Below are 25,379 nucleotides of genomic sequence, written 5' to 3' on the forward strand. Positions count from 1 at the left end.
CGGAGGAACAGAACATAATAGTAGCCCAATTCATAGGGCTACACTACGAATAAATAAAACAAAATGTAACACATCTAGTTAGTAGGCAATATAATGAGTTCAATGTCATTAACATAGCCTAATATGATTTCATTGATAAAATCACCAATGTCTCTATTCAATTCGTTTGTCATATTTCTGTGTGCTTTGATTGGGGAAAAACATATTGCAATCAAAAGAAAGTGTTGGGCTGTAAAAAGAGGATAGTGAAAATATAAGTTTCAGGGAAGAATGGACAGAGAAATAATCTTACCTTACTTATTCTTAATGTCAAACAGCTGTTTGCAAATAATTACATCTTAGACATCCTTATGAATCTAAGCATGGCACTTTCAAAAGTTACCTTTCCATGCAGCTCTACCTACGCAGAAAAATATAGGCTCCAACTGTTGGCTACTCCTCCATTGCGTAACCCAAGAACAGAAGTGCTTCCCTAAAAGCTGCCTGGGTTTAAACAAACGTATATTTTCAGAGAGTGAAAATGACAATTAATAGAGACAGAATAGCAACGTCAATGTGTTTGTCTCCTTGAATATTATAGGCTGCAGCTCAGCTTCAGAATGTCATAGAGAGGAATCAATATATCCCAATATGCATCGGAGTCATGTCTTTCGCGGGCATTTTAAAGCTTGTTTCTACCATAAAGCATCACAGAGTTAAGCATTGTTATAGAACCCTTTATATAATCTGGATACTTTTTATTCATGTATTTCAAAACATAAAGCAAACAATACATATCATTTTTGCCCTTTTCTTTAACAAATGGTATGGGATACCCTCACTCAATTTGAGCCCAAACACACAAACACACCAAGCCATCCCCAGACACGGAGTTATTTAAGGAGTGCATGCGTATTGGAGGATTTATGCATAGCATAATTGTGTTAGGTCGGCCTACCACGTTTTTGAATAGGACGAAATAGGCTCCAATTATATATGTAATTCTATGATTAGGGCCATAAAAAATGTTGGTGGGCGCGTGCACATATATGAGGTCCCTTACCGGGTAGAAAGGAATTTGACTTTAACCCCTGCATCGGAGAGTTACAATGTTGCAATCACTATGCAGCCAGCTGCCTATAGGAGAAAACCGAGTTTCTTACTAATAATATGCCACCTCTTATCACACATGACACGACCCCACAATTGTTACAATTAGAATAAAAATAACACTTTTATTTAACATATTTAACATATAATTTAATATTCCTGTAGAACTGTAAAAAGAGAGATCGTTTGAGCTCTTCATAAATGCATGGCGGGCCTCGTTTCGCTGGAGCAGTGTAAAATAAGCTTTCTGTCACTGACCCAGCCGTGACAAATTTTGTTTATTTACATATCGAATTTGATTGTCCAACATCAGTTTCAACATTTCTTCATTTTGTGGCCCGCCTAGAATGGCCTCTGCTGCATTGCAGTAAGTGATATTTTCTCTGGGTAGCTGTCCATGGTTCTGAAATCAAATCAAAGCTACACAGGATTTCCACAAACTTCAGAAAGTTGCCATTATTTGGCTCGTTCAGCCTGCCGGTGGTCCCACGTAGCGCAATGTTCTGGGTGGCCAATATGCGTATCAAGGCCTCTGCAGCACCTGTTGGGCTTGGGCATTAATAGTTTGCTTGAACACCAGACTGATCTCCAGCTCGTTCCACCTCTGAACAATATCTAGGCGGTCATGCGACTTCTCAGGCGAGCTGAGGAGGTGGCACAGATTCTTCCAGTCCCTGGTTCCATCCCTGACCAGTGTAGATTTGTACTCGTGTGAGAAAAAAAACAGAAAGCTGCATGGTCTCGCCCCTCTCTCCCCGTTCGCCATTCTCCTATTGTATTGGGCCCCCGAAAATATTCGTTGCCCCTCATCTCTTTGGAAATTCCACTCCTTATCTTGATGTGGCCCAGCCTGCACTAACATATCCCGTAAATATGTTTTTTGTTGTTGTCTGGGAGTCGGATTTAGCACCACTGTCATCCGAGACATGGCGCGACAAATCTGAGTTGGGGTCCCACATAGTTGAGTCTCCGCTGACATTGTTTGGAGGTGTGGCTAGACTGGTGCGACAATCTGTTCTTGTCCACCCAGGGAGCTGTCATCATCGGTGGAAGTGGATGGCTCTGACTCCTCCGGCTCGCCCTCTTCTCTGCTAGAACCAGAGAACGGGGGCTCGTCTGTCTCTGTGAATTTATGGCCTGTCCTTGGAGGTTTGCAGTGTGGGTGCAATAATTGAATAACATGGATTTCTACATTTATTTTGCGACGCTCGCGCACGCGACGTGTCCGGTCTGGTCAGCAGTGAGTTTCACACATCCCCATGTACTACATGAACACTATTTTCATATATCTATATTTTCTTTGTTTTACGGGATATCACGCAAATAACTATGGATCATATTTTTTAAAATCAAAATTGCACAAGTATTGGCATATATTTTACTGGAACCTGACATAACATACAGTAGCTTGCAGTGGGGGAAATGGTCTGTTCTTACACACAGCCAATTGGCCACTTCAGTAACTATATTTTCTGACATACTGACCGGAGTTGATTCAGTCTCTTCACTTGCATCCACCATCTCAACAAGTACCTTGTGTACCTTTTATGTCCCGAATATATCTCTAAATAAGGTCAATATGATACATTTTAATTTGCATATTTGGCACTAGCCAAAAAAAAAAAACAGGAAATTCAAATGAGCAGCCCTTTCCTAAATTTGACATCCATTATGCACTAAAGTTTTACAGCAAACTCAGCTTATTATCCCTGCTACTGCTATTGATATGCATACGGGGTAAAACATTTGAAGTTGAATACACGTTTAAAAAATCAAGGCAACCAGCTGCAACACGATTATAATATGATATTAAACAAAAAACACATTTTGGTAGTAATAACTTTTGTAGCAATATTAACAAAAATATGTGATTTGACCAAGGAGAGTTCAATTTCTTTCCTCAACTGTGCTATAACAACACTGATTGGATGGACCAAGTAAGTGGTCAGACTTTACTTTGCTTAGGCCTTATACCTGAGTAACCAATTACCAATGTAACTATCTTGTACTTACTAGTACTTACTAACAGGCTAGTAAGTACTAGTAGTTACATGTAGTTATGCAGTACTACGTTATCCTGTTTCCTTTTGAAAAACAGAATTCGCAATAGTAAGTAGGCTACTTGCAAACCTGTACTTACATACATATCTAAACGTATTTCCGTCACAGCTACACTGGAATAAGGCCATAATAGTTATGTGCTTCTGAATGCTGATTAACTTCTATTTTGTTCCAGATCCATACTCTGTTCCAATAGGCAAGGCAAGGGTGCACTGTAACAGAAACCTGTAAATTATACAGAAATGTGTTGTATTATCAACAGTCACATTTTTACTGCAGCATACTGTAAATTATGGTGCATTGTGGGAAAATGTTGTGGGCGGGGAAATAATTGCTGTATTTTGAATGGTACAGTAATTCTACCCCCCAAAATACAGTACTGTACAGTATCTTTGGAGTGCCAAAAACCACTAGTGGGCTCCCGAGTGGTGCAGCATCTCAGTGCTAGAGACTCACTACAGACCCTGGTTTGATTCCAGGCTGTATCACAATCAGCAGTGATTGGGAGTCCCATAGGGCAGTGTCGTCATTGTAAATAAGAATTTGTTCTTAACTGATTTGCCTAGTTAAATAAAGGTTAAATAAATACAAAATAGTGGGTGCATGGTATTGTTGTTTCTTGGGTATTAACATATTTTGAGGCGTGCCTTGTAAGATGCTATATATGATGTACCTGTGAGTGAGAATGCTGTACCAACTTAACTCCTATGTGGTTATAGTGACCCATCAATGTAAAATGTATTGGGGACAGATTGAAGTGGCAGAAATTCTTAAACTTTAAATGGTTTGGTCCCTTTTGCCCTGTAGTAGCTGCCAGTTTGGAAGCCTTTGTTAAGGCCACTAGATGTGCAAGCGATATAAAGAACCAAATATCAATTAATATGCTGGAATGTTTGTAAAAACTTTACCTAGCAGCCAACCTGCTTACACCAATTCCTTGTAATTACAGTAAAACACTGTACAATACAAAGTACTCCCCTCAATTAATTTCATTCATTCATTAATCTATTCATTTTTTACAATATAATACAGTACATTTTCTGGTATTACTGTGTGTCATTACATAGTACTTCCTTTTAAACCATATTTATATTGCAGAAGGTGTACTGTAATATGAAATAATGAACTTTACTTGCCACAAGCTGCTTGTAAACTACTGTCAATTTCACAGTAACACCTTTATAGTGTTACTAAGGGTACATTTTTTGCAAATGTAGCCTGTGTCTGTGAATTGCTGTTACATAAAGTACTTACTTAATTCAGGGTTTTTCTTTATTTGTACTATTGACTACATTGTAGAATAATAGTGAAGACATCAAAACTATGAAATAACACATATGGAATCATGTAGTAACCAAAAAAGCGTTAAACAAATCAAAATATATGTTATATTCTTCAAAGTAGCCACCCTTTGCCTTGGAATTCTTTCAACCAACTTCATGAGGTAGTCACCAATCAGTTGTGTTGTGACAAGGTAGGGTTGGTGTACAGAAGATTGCCCTATTTGGCAAAAGACCAAGTCCATATTATGGCAAGAACAGCTCAAATAAGCAAAGAGAAACAACGAATGATGGACTGTCATTTATCTTTGCATATTTGAGCTGTTCTTGCCATAATATGGACTTGGTATTTTACAAAATAGGGCTATCTTCTCTATACCACCCCTACCTTGTCACAACACAACTGATTGGCTCAAAAGCATTAAGAAGGAAATGTCAAGATTGTCGTCGGGAGAAGGAGAGGAGGACCAAAGTGCAGCGTGGTACGTATCCATAATACTTTTAATCCAGAATGAATACACAAACAAAAACAACAAAACGATAAACGAACAGTTCTGACAGGTGCAACAAACACTAACCAGAAAATAATCACCCACAACTCAAAATGGGAAAACAGGCTACCTAAGTATGGCTCTCAATCAGAGACAACAATAGACAGCTGCCTCTGATTGAGAACCATACCAGGCCAAACACATAGAAAACGAAAACCCAGACCTACAACATAGAATACCCACCCACATCACACCCTGACCAAACTAAAAATAGAAACATACAAAGCAATCTACGGTCAGGGCGTGACAGGAAAGAAGCTGATTGAGAGAATGCCAACAGTGTGCAAAGCTGTCATCAAGGCAAAGGGTGGCTACTTTGAAGAATCTCCAATGTAATATATATTTTTATTTGTTTAACACTTTTTTTGTTTACTACATGATTCCATGTGTTATTTCATAGTTTTGATATCTTTATTATTATGCTACAATGTAGAAAATAGTAAAATTAAGAAAAATCGTTGATTGAGTAGGTGTGTCCACATTTTTGACAGGTAGAGGAAGTATTCACACCCCTGAGTTTGTATATTTGGTATGGTGTTTTAGATTATTGTCCTACTGAAAGGTAAATGAATCTCCCAGTGGAGTCCACCAAGTTTAGGTCCATAATTTCTTCTCCTGAAAAACTCCCCTGTCCTTAAGAGCATACCGATAACATGATGCAGCCAGCACTACACGTGAAAATATGGAGAGTGGTACTCAGTAATGTGTTGCATTAGACATGCCCCAAACATAACACTTTGTATTCAGGGCAAAAAGTGAATTGCTTTGCCAATTTTTTTGCAGTATACTTTAATTCCTTGTTGCAAACAGGATGCATGTTTTGGAATATGTTTATTCGGTACAGGCTTCCTTCTTTTACTCTGTCATTTAGGTTAGTATTGTTGAATAACTACAATGTTTATCCATCTTCAGTTTTTTCCTATCACAGCCATTAAGCTCTGTAATTGTTTTAAAATCACCATTGGCCTCTGTGAAATCCCTGAGCGGTTTCCTTACTCTCACGCAACTGAGTTCGGAAGGACGCCTGTGTCTTTGTAGTGACTGGGTGTATTGATATACCATCCAAAATGTAAATAATAACTTTGCCATGCTCAAAGGAGTATTCAATGTCTGCTTTCTTTTTACCCATTTACGAATAGATGCCCTTCTTTGCGAGGCATTGGAAAACCTCTCTGGTCTTTGGGGTTGAATCTGTGTTTGAAATTCACTGCTCGACCGTGGGATCTTACATATAATTCTGTGTGTGGGGCACAGAGATGAGGTAGTCATTCAAGAATCATCTCTATTATTACACACAGAGTGAATCCTTGCAACGTATGTGACTCAAGGTCATTTTTTATTCCAGAACTTATCTAGGCTTGCCATAACAAAGGGGTTGAATACTTAGAGTTAAGACATTTCAGCTTTTCCTTTTTAATTGTGTGTAAACCAGTGACACAAAATCAAAATGTTATCCATTTTAAACTGTAATACAACAAAATGTGGAAAAAGTTAAAGGGGTGTGAATACTTTATGAAGGCACTGTATATCTAACCAGCTCTTTAGTAAGTAGGGGTTCATTCTAACCAAAGAAAAAGTATAGTGTCAGAATAAAAAATAGAATGTATATTCCTAAACACTGCAGTATCAGCAAAGGTATTTTTAAAAGTGACAACACTTCCATCTCTCAAATTGACTATGGCTGAGATTTCATATTTTTAAATAACAGGTTGAATTGTTTCAGAATATAAAGGTTGTCCTATTTTCTGAAATAGCATAATTATTATGAATACAGTGTCTGATACTTTGCATGACTTTCTAATTTCAGCAAGCGAAGGTATTGTATTATGGGCACATAGCCATGTAATGTTGGAACAAAGGGGAAGTGTTTTGGTGAGTCCTTTCTCTGTGTTATGTTTTATATCGCCCAGAAGATCCTGTACTTGATCAGTGAGAGGTTTGCAGCCAGACAGCCAGCTTGGAGTGCGTGACAAATTCAGATAAAGCCAGATGATCGCTGATAAGCCACTTCTCAGGCTCTCCCCTTCACTGAATAGAAAAGGAGGAGAGTCAAAGAAAAACATTAACCTCAGATCTCAGAGCTAGAAAAGTGTGGAAAGATAAGACTCAGGGAATTTGGGGGGGGGGGGGGGGGGGGTAGATTTTATGGAAAGACTTTTCAAAACAAACAAACAAACAAGCCATATTCCAACATACAGCAGAACTATGAATGGATGGTTCAAAGCTCTTATCAGTCCTCATCCTGTACACATGACCCAGTTGGAATATGACTATCAATGGTCGTGGACATGTTGAATGCACTGTAAACATCATAGTGCAGGCAGACAACATTTGGCATTGAATGTTAACCCTGACAATGTCAGCCTCAGGGTTATTACTACAGCACAATACAGCCTCTGCTAAGCCTCTCCTACTACTGCACACATTATTACCCACACAAGCGAGGAGAGAGTAATGAGTGTCCGGCCTTGCATCTGCAAAGGAAAGAAGAAGCCTTATAACTCTGAAAATCCAAGCCACTGCCTGAAATGATCACAAACATCTGTGATGAGGGTGGGAGTCATACAAACCTAGAGAGCAGGCGGGTTGGGTGTGTGGGGGATGGGGCACATAGAGGTTTGGTGGAATAGAAAACAGTTCTTCAACATGATATGTCCACATCCCCACTACCCACCTCCAACCCAGTAGAACAAGACTGACCATATGTACAGTTTACAGGCACACCTTGATCTTGATTGAGCTAAAAGGCCTATTAAGTGTATCTCCTAACCAGTCACCTTCAGTTAAAATAGCATTGTGATCATGGGTGCCAGTGATTCATATTTGGGGCATTTTAGGTCTAAAATACAAAATAAAATACCACAATTAAAAACAAAAACTACAGTAATCCTGATATGACTTATGAGCAATGGTGTAAAGTACTTAACATTACTACTTAAGTAGGTTTTTTTGGAGTATATGTACTTTACTTTACTATTTTTGACAACTTTTACTTTTCTACAGAAAATTAAAGACAATTATATACTTTTTACTCCATATATTTTCCATGCCTAAAAGTACTCGTTACATTTTGAATGCTTAGCAAGACAGGAAAATGGTCAAATTCACACACTTATCAAGAGAACATCCATGGTCATCCCTATTGTTTCTGATCTGGCGGACTCACTGAACACACATGCTTTGTTTGTAAATTATGTTTGAGTGTTGGAGCGTGCCCCTGGCTATCCGTAAATAAATAAAAACAAGAAAAAAGTGCAGACTGGTTTTCTTAATTTAAGGACTTAAATATGATTTATACTTTTACTTTTGATACTTAAGTATATTTTAGCAATTAAATGTACTTTTGATATGTAAGTATATTTAAAACCAAATACTTTTATACTTACTCAAGTAGGATTTTACTCAGTACTTTTACTTGAGTCATTTTCTATTAAGGTATCTTTACTTTTACTAAAGTATGACAATGGTGCACCACTGCTTATTCTTGATAGCGTGACAGACGACAGATTGATTTTGTAGCTCATTACATCACAATTTCCTAGTAGCCAAAAATACTGACAGTCAAGTCCCTGATGGCCCAATATTTTTTTCCATGACAGTTCGTCACAAGTAGAATATAGTTGTCAACCTCCCACAGACCAGCAATGTGCACATTAGCAGAAGTTTGCCAGTAAACCCTACTTTCAACTACCGTAAAGAACATTTCCAGTTAGGATATTATCATAATTTGGTGCTACATTACTACCGAGTGTTTGCCAGATGTTAATAACCCTTAAAGCGCAACTGAAGGTAATAAACAACGTCTCTGATATCAATCGGCCTATGTGGCATCGATATTAGTCAGAAACATTTATTCTAGTGTCAAAATTGACTAGAAAGTGTTCATAGGATAATTTTGGTCATAAAGTCAGTCTCGTCCAAAGCAGAGTTTTGAAATGACTTACTTGAGGGTTGCGTTTTGATTTCGAAAACGTTCACTTACCCACTACATGGGATACACAGCTGGGGTGATTGGTGGACGGCAGGTAGCCAAGTGGTTAGGGCGTTAGGCGTGTCAACGAAAAGTTGCTAGTTTGAATACTCGATCCGTGAAGGTAAAAAATCTGTCGATGTGTCCTTGGACAAGGCACTTGACCCTACTTTGCTCCAGGGGCGCTGTACTACTATGGCTGACCCTGTAAAACAACACATTTCACTGCACCTATCCGGTGTATGTGACAATAAAATGTTTGTTTTTTTATTGCGTTCTATGCAGTCTTACTGCAGAACACAGACAGTGAGACCGACCTGCCCAGCAGAGTAGCGTACTTTGTTTACGTAAGACAATACCTCGCAATATTTTTTTACTTGAGAAATACTGCACCAAACAGCTTAGCTATATGTGAAATGTATTGTATAGCTCTCATATTTAGCCTCACATTTAAGTGTTTTACCATTTTATTAATGAAAAACAATTTGACATGAAGTTGCATTCATGACTTTTATTGACTAATGTTAATTAAAAAATGAGGTCCACTAAACAAAATCCCGACATTCATTTAAATGCATTTTGTGCTGTTAGTACAGGAAATGTTGGCTCAGCTAGTCAGTGACAACTGTGTTGAATGTAGAGTTTGTGACAGCCACTATGAGTTTATTACAGACACTATGTCCTGGGCTAAGGGACAATCACAATGCAATAATTCTGTATCCTCTTCTATGTAGAGTTCTAACAAGACCCCAGATTGGGACAAACATCAGTTTTTTTTCCTGAATTCAAATGAAATGTACCCCAACTGTGGTATGCAGTCACTGATGTTTGTCCCAAGGCTCACAGGGAAAGGGTGGGAGCACCAAAGGAAGGTCAGTTACTTCCCCCCCAAACTAGTCATGTTCCAGACCAATTGGCACCTCCTCATCTGAGCAGTAAGCTCTGTAATTTCTCCCTGTTCCAGGTGTCACCTGAACATTTCGTAACCCACAACAGTCCCCAGTCTATTACTCCATCTGCAGTCTCATCTTCAAGACAAGCATGCAGACATCATGGTCAGAGATAGCGTTATAGCCACTTCTCTGACACAAATCTGGTTTCAGCCACAGAATGCAACACTGCGATTAAAACACATGAAAATCAACTTGTCAGTCCAATATGAAAATTAGGAAATATTTGGTCAGAAGTTGCAACGGGATTACTTTCACTGACATGGAATACTGTAGTTCCTTGCTGTGTTGAGGCAAATTCCATTAAATTTGGTTCAAATCATCAGGCTAAACCATCTTTCCCAGGATTTCCCAGGAGTTGTTATAATACTGAATAGTGTTCCTTCGGGAGGTAGCTATTTAGAGTGAGTCTGTGCCATGGCAATACCCTAAAACATGACCAGACTAGAGGGAAGTAGGCCTGAATATGATCCAGTGACAAATTCCAAATGGCTCTGGCACAAACTGTAGTCTGCACAAAAAGGGGAAGGGGAGCGGGCCTTACAAAAAAAACAACACTACCGATGATAGTCAGGTCAGAACTTGCTTACATACCTTGCTTTTCCATTATCTTTGGACTGAGAGATGGGTAAATATTTGGTTGATAATATAATTAAAATATCCCCATTACATATTAATAAAGTAAAAATAGTTGTGTGCATGAATTGCAGCAACATCATCTCTCACACAAGCATGCACATAAACAGTAGGCACATACTCAGAACTTGGGGCACATATCAAGATTGCACATATTTATTGACTCAAATACCATTGATCAGTGGTGTCTATATAATGTTTAATGTATTTCATTTACAATATAATTTACTTCACTGCAATGTGCACCACCCTAGATAAAACTAAAGCATGCATTCATATTGCTGGAATATAGAAAAACGTATTAGGCAAAAACAAAAACAAGTACCATTCTTGTAGTTCACCTGTTGGATAAAGTACACACCAGTTAATGGTTTCCAGAAGACTAAATTATACTTAAGAGAAATAATAAAGAACCACAGATTCTTATAGCCCATGCTTTCCCCCCAGTAATCCCAAAAAGAAACCATACAAATGAAAAATACTGAAAGTATAAAAATCCATCTCACCATTTGCATTTTTTTAACACACAAAAAAATGAATAGAACAGCATTCAAAATTCAGTAAAAGCTATCGCCTACGATATAAAATCTCTGACGTGTACATTGCCCATGGACTATTAGGCTACAAGATCTAATCTCAAATGACATTCTATGCTCAAAAATGTCCTCTAGCTAGCTGGAATGTAATGAGCAGAACCCCGACCTTGTGTGAATGTGAGGACCCAAGGAGCCGTCTAGGGGTCACGTTTCCTTCCCTATTTTTTTATTTTACCTTTATTTAACTAGGCAAGTCAGTTAAGAACAAATTCTTATTGACAATGACGGCCTAGGAACAGTGGGTTAACTACCTGTTTAGGGGCAGAACGACAGACCTTGTCAGCTTGGGGATTCGAACTTGCAACATTATGGTTAGTAGTCCAACGCTCTAACCACTAGGCTACCCTGCCGCCCCTATCAACTCCTTCATCTTAAAACGATGTGACCATGATCTCTGTCCATGCACAGGCAGTGACAGGAACACAAGACCTGGTAACCTACACTCAATGCAGGTCAAATAATACCAAGCTTGAGTCTGCAATGGCACCCTGTTCCTTATTTAGTGCATTTCATCTGACCAGAGCTTCTATTCCCTATTTAGTGACCTAGGGCTTTGGTCAAATTTAGTGTAAGGAATAGGGTGCCGTATAGTTACATTACAATCAGGGGGTAAAAGGGACAAAATGTCACTCGGTAGTCACAGTGCGACAGAGAGCTGTGTTTGGGTTGCACCTTTGTTTAAAACGGGTTTGTTATTGCCACTTGAATGCACTGCTAGAGACAAAACAGAACATGGCGGGAGGGAGGGAACAACAAGTTCTGTGGATCACTTTCACAAAACCATAGGTTTTATTGTTGAGGAATTTGTGTCAGAATCTCCTTAAAACACACTTGTGTATGTGCAGTTCTTAGGCTAAGCCAGGGTTCCCCAACTGGCCCATGTGCCGAATATGGTCCGCCGGTGGTTTTATTTTCACCTCCAAATTTTCTGAGCAAAAATGAATACATATTTTTATTGTGAATTTTCATTGTTGGACATAAAAGACTAAATACACCAGGAAATCAGCTTCAAGTGATTTTAATTTAGAAAATCTGTTCCCAAGTATTCCCACGCATAATAGAGATAATGTGATTGTATACAAATGTAAGCAAGGTTTGAAATTATTATCTGTTTGGGTTGATACAGGTGATCAATCGTATTGAAAACAACTTCAGTATAATTATTAAAATCTTCATAAAATGTATTGCCTGGTCCCCTACACTTAATTGCTGACTGTATTGATGTGAGGTGGAAGATAATGTATATCCCATTGGGACCAACACCATTGATTGACTTAGGTCCAACTGTCCCTTTTACCACAATCTCTTTAGCAAACAGATGTCTTATGAATGCAGAGTGCTTTGACATCATGACATGTCTGTGATAAGTTTGTTCTCCAGAACACTGTTCCCTAGTATGCACAGCCGATCCAGTCATCTCCAATCCCAGAGAGCACGAAGAAGATACTGTCCCAACAGTAATCAAGGAAGACATGGATTGACTTCCCTTCATAGTGTGTTTTCCAGTGAAGAGTATCCTGGGTTCCTCCCTAGCAATAGGAGGGAGCCATTCAACAATGTCCTCAATTAACACCTAGAGCAGAGAGAAGGGTGTCCAGCTCCTTCTGTGCCTCCTCATCCTTGGGGGGGAGAGAAAGAGAAATTCATCTCTTTTTTTTAACCACAACAATTACAAATGTGATAAAACTAAGACTTTAGAGCACAAGCGTAAGCCAGTGACACTACAGTCAGTACCTACCTCTTTGGAAATGGTTTCCATTGAAGTAGCAGCATCACACATCTTCCTGGCCTGACTTTTTTGCCCCAGGTCTCTGTAGCACTGACCAATCAAAATCACATTCCTCATCATAATCAACATCACTGGTGCACATAAAAAGCCATTTGATTACGGGATATATATATATATATATATATAGATATATATATATATATATATCGATTATTATAAACTGCTTGGTTTGAGCCCTGAATGCTGATTGGCTGACAGCCGTGGTATATCAGACCGTATTCCACGGGTCTGACAAAACATTTATTTGTACTGCTCTAATTACATTGATAACCAGTTTATAATAGCAATAAGGCACCTTGGGGGTTTGTTGCGTCGTGCCTAAGAACAACCCTTAGCTGTGGTATATTGGCCATATACCACACCTACAGATGCCTTATTGCTTAAATATAAGATGCACACATAACAAGAACAATGGCAGCCCAACTTACCTTGGCTAAAAACACATAGTTTAATTTGGAGTACTTGGGACTGATCTCCTCCACCTGTGGAAAATTATGAAAATAAGGTAAACTTGAGAACACTGCACATGCTTAGAATCAACTCTTCCTCGAGTTAAGCTTCCCGAGGATGGGAAAAAAATGGATTCTCCTTGTCCAGAATCTCTGTAATGTGTCAGCCCTAAAGGGATTCATCCCTGATTCCAGTATGAAGCGGAGGTGATTTGGAATCAAACCCTCGTGAAAAGGTAGCCCAGTCTGAGACTTGGAGGCACAAACGTCATCCCTCGGACGCGACGATGACGAAGTTAAGTGTTACCATAAAGCTAGAAAACACGGTTGTATTCTTCCATTGGACCTGCACCAAAAACACACCACTGACAAAAACACTGACAGTTTATGTTCTTAAATGCATCAAATCAGTCCAGGACAGGTATGACGTTGGTACAGGATTTGGGCAAATGAGTGCAACTGAACATAGAACTTGCTCAGCACACGCAATCATAGACAGAACTAACCATAGCATTATCGTACCTCTAGCAATTGATATGTAGACACAAATGAATATGTCTATGTACTGTATATTTCACTTGACTCAACCTTTTATTCTGACCCTATGTACCCTTAGTGAAAAGAGTACTACGACAACACCTGGGCACTAGCCACTGTTTGTGCACTTGGCTGTTGCGGCACATGTTGCATAACTCAGCAGGATGTGTTTATTGAAGCTAGACAGCCTCTACCAGAGTCCTTGCGGCCAGGAGCAACAAGTTGCAACAGAGACCACTTAAATCAAATTGATGGGTGAGATACACAAGACAGGAGGAAGAGGCATGCAGCAGGCCAGGAGCAATCCCGGCCAGGAGCGATTTCATTTCTCTTTATATAAACATGTGAAAAGTGTGAACACAGATTACGCCACTTTAAATACTTGGGGCTTGGTCTTTAAATCTGGGTGCAGAAGCGACCGCTGGGCAAATTCTGATTTAACACAAAACAAATAGGCTGCTGTGTGCTACATGTTTTAATGGTTTGGAGAGAGAGCATGAAAGACAGTAGAGCCTATGGCTTTGCAAGATAAGTTAAAGCAAGGACTTAGAAAGACTGCGTGATTATAACAGGCTAAAGTACAGCAGAACTATAAAAGTAACAGAAACAGGGTACCCGTCCACATTCAGAAGCAGTTGTTTGGGTAAATGAGAAATGTACTGGTGAAGTTACATTTGCAAGGCCTGACACGCTTTACGCCATCAAACACACGTCATATAGCACGACGATTCCGCCTGCACTGATCTGTCTCGTATCTCGCAAAGGGTAATGGGATAGATCAAAAGGAGTTCGGCTCAATGGGCTGTCATAACATTGGAAAATACTGTATTGCATAGGTGTCTTTGCCAAATGAACCCAATTTCACCGTCAAAAAGTCCGAATGAATAAACTCAGCTAAAATAGAAACGTCCTCTCACTGTCAACTGCGTTTATTTTCAGCAAACTTAACATGTGTAGATATTTGTATGAACACAACAAGATTCAACTGAGACATAAACTTAACAAGTTCCACAGACATGTGACTAACAGAAATGGAATAATGTGTCCCTGAACAAAGGGTGGGTCAAAATAAGTAACAGTCAGTATCTGGTGTGGCCACCAGCTGCATTAAGTACTGCAGTCCATCTCCTCCTCATGGACTGCACCAGATTTGCCAGTTCTTGCTGTGAGATGTTACCCCACTCTTCCACCAAGGCACTAGCCCTCACCCTTCGATCTAACAGGTCCCAGACGTGCTCAATAGGATTGAGATCCGGGCTCTTCTCTGGCCATGGCAGAACACTGACATTCCTGCCTTGCAGGAAATCACGCACAGATCGAGCAGTATGGCTGGTGGCATTGTCATGCTGGAGGGTCATGTCAGGATGAGCCTGCAGGAAGAGTACCACATGAGGGAGGATGTCTTCCCTGTAACGCACAGCGTTTAGATTGCCTGCAATGACAACAAGCTCAATCTGATGATGCAGTGACACACTGCCTCAGACCAGGACGGACCCTCTACCTCCAAATCGATCCCGCTCCAGGGTACAGGCCTCGGTGTAAAGCCCATTCCTTCTACGATAAACGTGAATCTGACCATCACCAATGGTGAGACACAACCGCAACTCGTCAGTGAAGAGCACTTTTTGTCAGTCATGTCTGGTCCAGCGACAGTGGGTTTGTTCCCATAGACAACGTTGTTGCCGGTGATGTCTGGTGAGGACCTGCCTTACAACAGGCCTACAAGTCCTCAGTCCAGCCTCTCTCAGCCTATTGCGGACAGTCTGAGCACCGATGGAGGGATTGTGCGTTCCTGGTGTAACTCGGGCAGTTGTTGTTGCCATCCTGTACCTGTCCTGCAGGTGTGATGTTCGAATGCACCGATCCTGTGCAGGTGTTGTTACACGTGGTCTGCCACTGCAAGGACGATCAGCTGTCCGTCCTGTCTCCCTGTAGCACTGTCTTAGGCGTCTCACAGTACGGACACTGACATTTATTGCACTGGCCACATCTGCAGTCCTCATGCCCCCTTGCAGCATGCCTAAGGCACGTTCACGCAGATGAGCAGGGACCCTGTGCATCTTTCTTTTGGTGTTTTTCAGAGTCAGTAGAAAGGCCTCTTTAGTGTAATACGTTTTCATAACTGTGACCTTAATTGCCTATCGTCTGTAAAGCTGTTAGTGTCTTAATGATCGTTCCACAGGTGCATGTTCATTAATTGTTTATGGTTCACTGAACGAGCATGGGAAACAGTGTTTAAACCCTTGAAGATACAATGAAGATCTGTGAAGTTATTTGGATTTTTACGAATTATCTTTGAAAGACAGGGTCCTGAAAAAGGGACGTTTCTTTTTTTGCTGAGTTGTTAAGCTAAAACGATAAATCAGGTAATTGACTTTTTTTCTTAGTTGCTCAATTTTACATCTAGCTAAGAAGTTTGGTGCTTGAAGGAGCAGTAATTCCGGAATTTGACAATGTGCACGACAACTAACTTAATCTAGTGTACACACTCAATGCTGAACACCAAATGCTTCCTCCATAAGATCAAGCTACTCTAGCAATATTATTTTATCACAATGAGTGATTTGATTTATTAGGTTCCCCATAAGCCGATACTAACGGCGACATCTTAATGGGGTCCGACACATAATGAAAAAGACATTACAGACAAAAGACTGTACAATTTACATACATTTAAAAACATTAACACGTAGTGTGTGTATTTATCTGTCAGTTACGCATGTGTCAGTACATACACACAAGAAGTAAAGCACATAGGGGAGAGGCGTTGTGCCTTGAGGTGTTGCTTTATTTGTTTTTTGAAACCAGGTTTGCTGTTCAGTTGCGCTACATAAGATGGAAGGGAGTACCATGCACTCATGGCTCTGTATAATACTGTACGTTTCCTTGAATTTGTTCTGGACCTGGAGACTGTGAAAAGACTCCCGGTGTCATGTCTGGTGGGGTAAGTGTGTGTGTCAGTGCTGTGTGTAAGTTGACTATGCAAACAAGTTGAAGAAGAAGTGTTTATTCAACTCTTGGTCAAGAGTAACTGGCATGCATCGTATTAATATTAGCCCTCTGATTACAATGAAAAGCAAGATGTGCCACTCTGTTTTTGGGCCAGCTGCAGCTTAACTTGGTCTTTCTTTGCAGCTCTTGACCCTATGGCTGGACAATAATCAGGATAAGCTCAAACTAGAGCCTGCAGGACTTGCATTGTGGAGTGTGGTATCAAAAAAGCAGAGCATCCCTTTATTACGGACAGACCTCTCCCCGTCTTTACAACCACTGAATCAATATGTTTGGACCGTGACACAGTTTACAATCTAAGGTAACGCCAAGTGATTTAGTCGCCTCACCTTGTTCAACAGCAACACCATTCATTAACAGATTCAGCTGAGGTCTAGAACTTAGGGAATGACTTGTACCAAATACAAGATATTCTGGACGAGTTTTGAAGAAGCAGCTAGCTGCTGCGAGTCAGTGCAGTAAACCTCCAGTCAGCTGCTGATGCGCTCAGCTGATCCAGACATTAGTAGGAATCGCGGAGAAGCATACTGATCTACGGACTGATTTTTGATAATGGTTTAGGGAAGAGCAATCAATACATACTGGGTCAAACGCTTGTGCTCGACACTGCACTCCATGGTAGCGTGGAGAATAACAATACCTTGAGGAAGTTCTTCAGACCATCTTGGACCGTGGCACTCGGAGGCTCTCCAAACAATGTAGCAGCAACTTTCCTTTCAATCCACGACAGCTGAGCCACCTGAACAGAACCATAGTATAAAGCCGTTTCAGAACATGGCAAATCAGATAAGCATTTCAACATGGTGGGTAAAAGTAGAATTTAAACATGGTGGGTAAAGTAGAATTTAAACATGGTGGGTAAAGTAGCATTTAAACATGGTGGGTAAAGTAGCATTTAAATCTGTGCTAGTAGTATTTACAATGCATTCGATAAGCATTCAGACCCCTTGACTTTTTACACATTTTGTTACGTTTTGTATTTTGTAACAGCGTTATTTTTAAAACAATTAAATTACCTGTTTCCCTCATCAATCTACACACAATACCTGATAATGACAAAGCCAAAACAGAAATACCTTATTTATGTACACTACCATTCAAAAGTTTGGGGTCACTTAGAAATGTCCTTGTTTTTGAAAGAAAAGTACATTTCATATCCATTAAAATAACAACAAATTGATCAGAAATAAAGTGTAGACATTGTCAATGTTGTAAATGACTGTTGTAGGTGGAAACGGCAGATTTTTAATGGAATATCTACGTACATAGGCGTACAGAGGCCCATTATCAGCAACCATCACTCCTGTGTTCTAACGGCACGTTGTGTTAGCTAATCCAAGTTTATACTTTTAAAAGGCTAATTGATCATTAGAAAACCCCTTTGCAATTATGTCTGCACAGCTGAAAACTGTTGTGCTGATTAAAGAAGTAGACTAGGTGAGTATCTGGAGCATCAGCATTTGTTGGTTCGATTACAGGCTAAATATGGCCAGAAACAAAGAACTTTCTTCTGAAACTCAGTCTATTCTTGTTCTGAGAAATGAAGGCTATTCCATGCAAGAAATTACCAAGAGCTGAAGATTGGCCCGTCTGAGATACGGCTTTTTCTTTGCAACTCTGCCTAGAAGGCCAGCATCCCGGAGTCACCTCTTCACTTTTTAAGTTGAGTCTGGTGTTTTGCGGGGAATATCAAGGGATATGTCAGGGGAGTAAAGGTGCATTTTTCACTGTACAAAGAATCTTCCAAAATACTGCTGCCAAGGCCCTGTCGCTCATGATTTGGAGACAATATAATCTACCATAAAAGCAGTTTCTAATCTTAACACACACCATCCCATCATGACAAACAGTGAGAATTAGAGATGTGCATCTTTCCCTTTCAAGACGATTCGATATATGTGCTCCGATACGATACAGGAACGATACGTTTTACTTTGAAATGACTCAGTGCGATTCAGTTTGTTTAGAGAACGAATCAATGCAATTTAATTAGATGCACTCTAATTCGATGCACTAACATTTGCAGCATAAAGACAGCCATTTTAAATTCTAAATTAAAATCTGCTGCTGATGGAGGTCATGAGCTGGGCCTCTCGGGGCTGACTTCTCTCTCTCTCTCTCTGTGTGTGTGTGTGTAAATTATGTACAGTGTCTTCAGAAAGTATTCATACCCCTTGACTTATTCCACATTTTGATGTGTAACAGCCTGAATTCAAAATCGATTAAATCAACAAAATAATTCACACCCATTTACACACAATAACCCATAATAAGAAAGCAAATGTATTGAAAATAAAATACAGAAATACTATATTTACATAAGTATTCAACACAAGTCAATACTTTGTAGAAGCACTTTTGGCAGCATTAACATCGGAGTCTCTCTGGGTCTCTAAGAGTATTGCACGCATGGATTGTGCAACATTTCCCCATTATTATTTTCAAAATTCTTCAAGCTCTGTCACATTGGTTGTTGATAATTTCTAGACAATAATTTCAGGTCTTGTCATAGATTTTCAAGTAGATTTAAATAAAAACGGGAACTCTGACAATGTTTTGCAGAAGAAAGTAATATGAGCAAAAGGGTATATGGAGGGTGTGTGTGTGTGTGTGTGTGTGTGTGTGTGTTGACCGCCGCCATTGTTCTATAGGCTAATGACGCCCGTTTAATTTTCTAAACTGACCCCTTTTCAGGGAGTGTATTCCTCACTGTATGGTTGACTTGGGTTAGAGTGGGTGTGTGTGTCACATACAGCATAGCACCAGCGGCCGAGCAGGTAGTAAGACATAGGATCTTGTGGTTTCAGCTCAATGGCCTTATCCAAATGATCCTGAAAGGAAGAGAGGGAGGAAACAGAAGAGTACAGCATTCATTCATTAGACCAGACATTCTCCTATGACCTGATCGGCCCTACTCCACGTACCCAACCACCCACAACTATTTCACAAATCTCTCTCACACACACTTACATGAATGTATAAAAAAGCTCCTATTTGTCATGCAACCCTCTCCTTTTCCCCTCCCCCTGTTCCATTTCCACTCTATCGCAAAATCAGTCTCTTTCGCTCTCGCTCTCCTCTTGCTCACTTGGTCTCCCTCCAACTCTCCTCCCCCTCTCTCTTTCTCTCCATACACTGCATGTTCATCATGTCCGCCCCCCTCTCCCTCCACACCATTCAAGGCTTTGCAGGTAAACAGAGTTTGTGAAGTAACTCACAGATAAGATAAATGCTGCGTGCGGTTGTCTCAGTCTCTGCTGTTATGCAACCCTTACATCTGAGAGTTAGTGAGGGGAGTTTCCTGCCAATAAGGCTAAGACATGTATAGCAGTCAATGTATAGAGGCGCTGTCCACAACTGTGTGTATAGGAACACTTTTTTACGTTTCATTTGAACAACACCTGACCTAAATAACAGAGGGTGATTCTGGCTGTCAACTTGTGGTGATGGGAGGACCCTCTAGACACAGATAGGACTCAACACTGATAGACACAGACTACAGGGGAGGTTCTGGAAAAGTACAAGCCCTGACCTCAGTTACTCTCTCTTATTATGATTAATTCCACCAATCAATCTGTGTGCCTGCTATCACCTCAGGTGCTACTAATGTACAATGCCTTCAGAAAGTATTCAAACCCCTCGACTTACTCCACATCTTGTGTTACAGCCTGAATTCAACATGAATTCAATATTAATATTTGTTCACCAATTTACACACAATACCCCATCATGACAAAGTGAAAACATGTTTTTTGACATTTTTGCATATTTCTTGAAAATGAAATACAGACATATCTCATTTACATAAGTATTCACACCCCTGAGTCAATACATATTAGAATCAACTTAGGCAGCGATTACAGCTGTGAGTCTTTCTGGGTAAGTCTCTAAGACCTTTGCACACCTGGATTGTACAATATTACAATTCTTCAAGCTCTGTCAAGTTATTTTATTATTATAATTAAAACATACAATATACTTGCAGTGAAGCCGCAAGTACATCACATTAGTCATCTAACAGCCTCCCATCCAGAGCAACACACAGAAGCAACCAGGGTCAACGCCCTGCTCAAGGGCACGTCGACAGATCTCCCACCAGCCCTCCAAGACCCCCCCCCCCCCCCCCACCCCACCCCCCCAGGGTTCCCCAAGAGCTGCCCCTCAACCATCCAAGACCCCCCCCCCAGAAAAAAATGAATTAAATGTTCTGTCAAGCTAGTTGTTGATCATTGCTAGACAGCCATTTTCAAGTCTTGCCATAGATTTAAGTCAAAACTGCAAACAGGATGCATGTTTTGGAATATGTTTATTCGGTACAGGCTTCCTTCTTTTACTCTGTTATTTAGGTTAGTATTGTTGAATAACTACAATGTTTATCCATCTTCAGTTTTTTCCTATCACAGCCATTAGATCTAACTGTTTTAAAGTCAGCATTGGGCCTCATGGTGAAATCCCTGAGCGGTTTCCTTCCTCTCCGGCAAATGAGTTTGGAAGGACACCTGTACGTTTGTAGTGACTGGGTGTATTGATACACCATCCAGTGTAATTAATAACTTTACCATGCTCAATGGGATATTCAATGTCTGCTTTTTTAAAATGTATTTATTTTCTACCAATAGGTGCCCTTCTTTGCGAGGCACTGGAAAACCACTCTGGTCTTTGTGCTTGAATCTGTGTTTGAAATTCAGTGCTCGACTGAGGGACCTTACAGAAAATTGTATGTTTGGGGTACAGAGATGAGGTAGTTATTCAAAAATCATGCAACTTATGTGACTTGTTAAGCACATTTTTACCCCTAAAGCTTATTTAGGCTTGCCATAACAAGGGGTTTGAATTCTTATCAACTCCAGACATTTCAGCTTTTCATTTTTAATGAATTCGTAAAAATGTAAACAAACATAATTCCACTCTGACATTATGGGGTATGGTGTGTAGGCCAGTGACACAAAATCTTAATGTAATCCAAATTAAATTCAGGCTGTAACACAAGAGCATGTGGAAAAAGTCAAGGGGTGTGAATACTTTCTGAAGGCATAGTAGGTAACGTCTGACATGGTTCAAGTACACAAAACAAACACTTGAAATCGGTGACCACATGAAAATATAGCTTTGTGTGTAGACGGTGTCAGAAAATCACTTACTTTGAAGATGTAGCCATTCTTTATCCTGTTCTGCACAGTCTCATACTCTGTCATGATGCCACACATTATGGCGTACCTAGAAAATAGGGATGTGCATGGTTATTCAAACATCCGAACAGAGGTTAGTATTCAAATACTTGTGTGAGTAGGCTATTCATTTTTGCGAGGCCAAAAAACTATAGGCCTAACACCGAAAAGGCTTCTTCTAAATGTAATTAAAATATCCATGTGACATTGATGCATACTACAAGGATAATGTACCATATTTCTAATTATTAATTTAATAAAACAACAAACTTTTTAATGTAGTTTTTATGAGGTGTGCCCCATAAAAAGAGTGTGTATAGCTTGTTGCCTATGTTGGCCAATCAAAGCGGAAAAGAGGCTCAATGTGTAGCAAGTGCAGTGAGCGTTCACTAATGCAATGCAAGACGTAATAAAATGACAGAATTAAAAAGGTTTGCAAAATGAGGAGTAGGCATAGGCTAAAACGAGCAACAAACAGGTAACGTTAGTTGTTTTATCTGAATGGGGTTGGGGAGGTGGCGCTGCATGTAGCCTCAATTAGCCTAGCTAGCTATTGTTGGCTAGCTAGCTACTCTAGGCTACTACAGTCAAGACAGGTACTATAATATGAGATGATAAATAACATTGTGGCTGCTACAAGTTAGCTAGTCTTGGCTGTAGCCGAATTGGCTTGACTACTGTTACTTTGTCTGGTTCTCTCCCCCTCTGTCTGTTCGCTCCCATCTCTCACACACAGCCCACTCCTGCAGCAATAAAGCGCCAGCCTATGTCCCTCGCGCAACAGTGCTCAGGTATATAAAAAATAACAATTAATTATATATATATTAAAAAATATATATATTGGTAATATTTTTTTTAAATATTTGGATATCAGACAACAAGAAAAAATATACTATTCGAAGTGAAATTATTTCAAACCCCAAATCCCTACTAGAGACAAATAATTGATAGAAGTGTTCAAAACATTTTGCTTTGTAAATTTGTCATGCCAATAAAGCCTTTTGAATTTGAAAGAAACAGATCACGGAGAGATGGCTATAAAGAAGAGACGGGTGGAGAGAGAGAGAGAAATATTGAGGAGGGTTTGAATAGGGGTCCTTCAGTTCAGTCTTAATAATAAAAACTACAATACTGTATGTTGAAATGTTAACTAAATCGATAAAGCACGCCCAGGCAACTTTCTCCAACAGGAGTCAGGCGTGATGCAGAGTAGGGAGGTGTTGGGGTGGTTGCCTGACTTACACCACCCATTTCCTGGATCACTAGCCACATCTCAACCCAGAAGGCGCTGGAAGCCAACAACACTCATGTCACGTCCTGACCATAGAGAGCCCTTATTTTCTATGGTAGAGTAGGTCAGGGCGTGACTGGGGGTTAGAGGCTAGACTTATGTGGGGTTCTAGTATTGTTTTTCTATGTTGGTGATTTTGTATGATTCCCAATTAGAGGCAGCAGGTAATCGTTGTCTCTAATTGGGGATCATATTTAAGTAGCATTTTTCTCTATTGTGTTTTGTGGGATATTGTTTATGGGTAGTTGTATGTCAGCACTCCATTGTCGTCACGTTTCATTATTCTTTATTGTTTTGTGTGTTTCACAAAATAAAGATGTGGAACCCAGATCACGCTGCGCCTTGGTCCGCCTCTACAAACAAACGTGACAACTCAACCTCCCAGACAAGCTCCTCACTAAGCAACTTGGAGGAGAGATAAGATATGCAGCTCTGCCTCTTTTCCCTTGTTCTCACTCCCAATTAAAGCTACAGTCTAAGCTTTAGGAAGCTGTTCAACAGTAATTTCAATTATAGATGTGTACCCAGTGTATAGCGTCAAAATATGGTTCAAGCGATCACTTGGACATCATGGATTGTCAGTCCAAAACAAGTGGAGGGGCTGGTGTTCTGTTTTCAGAATCCCAGAATGTGGCTTTATTATACAGGGAACAAGGAAGAGGCTAAATGAAACAGTTCGGTCCGTACAGTGGAAGACTGGAGTAAAAACAGTCTGTAGCCTGAGGCTGTGGGTTTGGAGAGAAGAAGAATGAGGTGATCAAAGTCCTTTCACCACAAGGCCTCTAATCCTGCTGGTACTCACAGCGGGACACAAACACTACAAAGAATCAAGGGGGTGAAAAGGTCTCCTGACAGTGAAGAGGGTGGTACTGATGGTAGATGGGGATGTGTGTGTGTTAGTGAGCGGTGTCTGGTAGCCTGTGAAAGCCTTTTTTGGCAGGCCATGAAATAGAGACTCTCTCTTGCTGGGCTTTAATCCGATAAAATGATGCAGGCATAGCGTACTACTTCACCGGATTTCAGCTCCTAACGAAAACAGTGAAAAACTTACCGGGTTATCTAGTGTGTTGTGCCAACTGCCAATGTTAAATTATGTTGCCTGATTAGCAGGAAACTAGAAGGATTTTGTGTATGATCTGTGTAAGTACCAATATAATATGCTCCATGTGATTTATACATGTGCAGTGCATTCGGAAAGTATTCAGACCCCTTGACTTTCAACATTGTTACTTTACAGCCTTATTCTAAAATTGATTTAAAGAAATACCCCATAATGAAAGCAAAAACAGGTTTTTAGAAATGTTTGCAAATTCATTACAAATAAAAACAGAAATAACTTATAGTATTACAGACCCTTTGCTATGAGACTCGAAACAGAGGTCAGGTACATCCTGTTTCCATTGATCATCCTTGAAATGTTTCTACAACCTGATTGGAGTTCACCTGTGGTAAATGCAATTGACTGGACATGATTTGGAAAGGCACACACTTGTCTATATAAGGTCCCACAGTTGATAGTGCATGTCAGAGCAAAAAGCAAGCCATTAGGTGGAAGGAATTGTCCGTAAAGCTCAGAGACAGGTTTGTGTCAAGGCACAGATCTGAAGAAGGTTAGAACACAGCAGCCTCCATCATTCTTAAACGGAAGAAGTTTGGAACCACCAAGACTCGTCCTAGAGCTGGCGGCCCAGCCAAACTAAACAATCGGGGGGCATTGGACAGGGAGGTGACCAAGAACCTGATGGTCACGTCTGGATGAAACCTGGCACCATCCCTACGGTGAAGCATGGTGGTGGCAGCATCATGCTGTGGAGATTTTTTTCAGCATCAGGGACTGGGAGACTAGTCAGGATCGAGGGAAAGATGAATGGAGCAATGTACAGAGCGATCCTTGATGAAAACCTGATCCAGCACTCAGGACCTCAGACTGGGACGAAGGTTCACCTTCCAACAGGACAACAACCCTAAGGCACACAGCCAAAACAACACAGGAGTGGCTT

At 40.2% G+C, this 25,379-nt stretch overlaps 1 protein-coding gene across 4 annotated transcripts in view; it reads right to left on the minus strand.

The window, feature by feature from the left end:
* Positions 1–10,680: 10,680 nt before the first annotated feature.
* Positions 10,681–25,379, minus strand: part of LOC139381821 (regulator of microtubule dynamics protein 2-like) — a 49,037-nt gene continuing 34,338 nt past the window's right edge. For 3 of the 4 annotated variants that reach the window (XM_071125603.1, XM_071125601.1, XM_071125602.1), the window contains exons 6-11: positions 22,062–22,137; positions 19,674–19,751; positions 17,561–17,659; positions 13,351–13,404; positions 12,872–12,952; positions 10,681–12,752 (exon numbers count right to left, since the gene is read on the minus strand). In XM_071125603.1, coding sequence (XP_070981704.1) covers positions 12,696–12,752; positions 12,872–12,952; positions 13,351–13,404; positions 17,561–17,659; positions 19,674–19,751; positions 22,062–22,137 — 445 coding nt within the window. In that variant the 3' untranslated portion in view covers positions 10,681–12,695. Of the gene's footprint in view, positions 12,753–12,871; positions 12,953–13,350; positions 13,405–17,560; positions 17,660–19,630; positions 19,752–22,061; positions 22,138–25,379 lie in introns of all 4 variants that reach the window. The other variant, XR_011628581.1, reaches the window with a different exon arrangement.

The sequence above is a fragment of the Oncorhynchus clarkii genome, chromosome 23 (genome assembly GCF_045791955.1).
Source record: "Oncorhynchus clarkii lewisi isolate Uvic-CL-2024 chromosome 23, UVic_Ocla_1.0, whole genome shotgun sequence".
NCBI classification, from domain to species: Eukaryota; Metazoa; Chordata; class Actinopteri; order Salmoniformes; family Salmonidae; genus Oncorhynchus; species Oncorhynchus clarkii.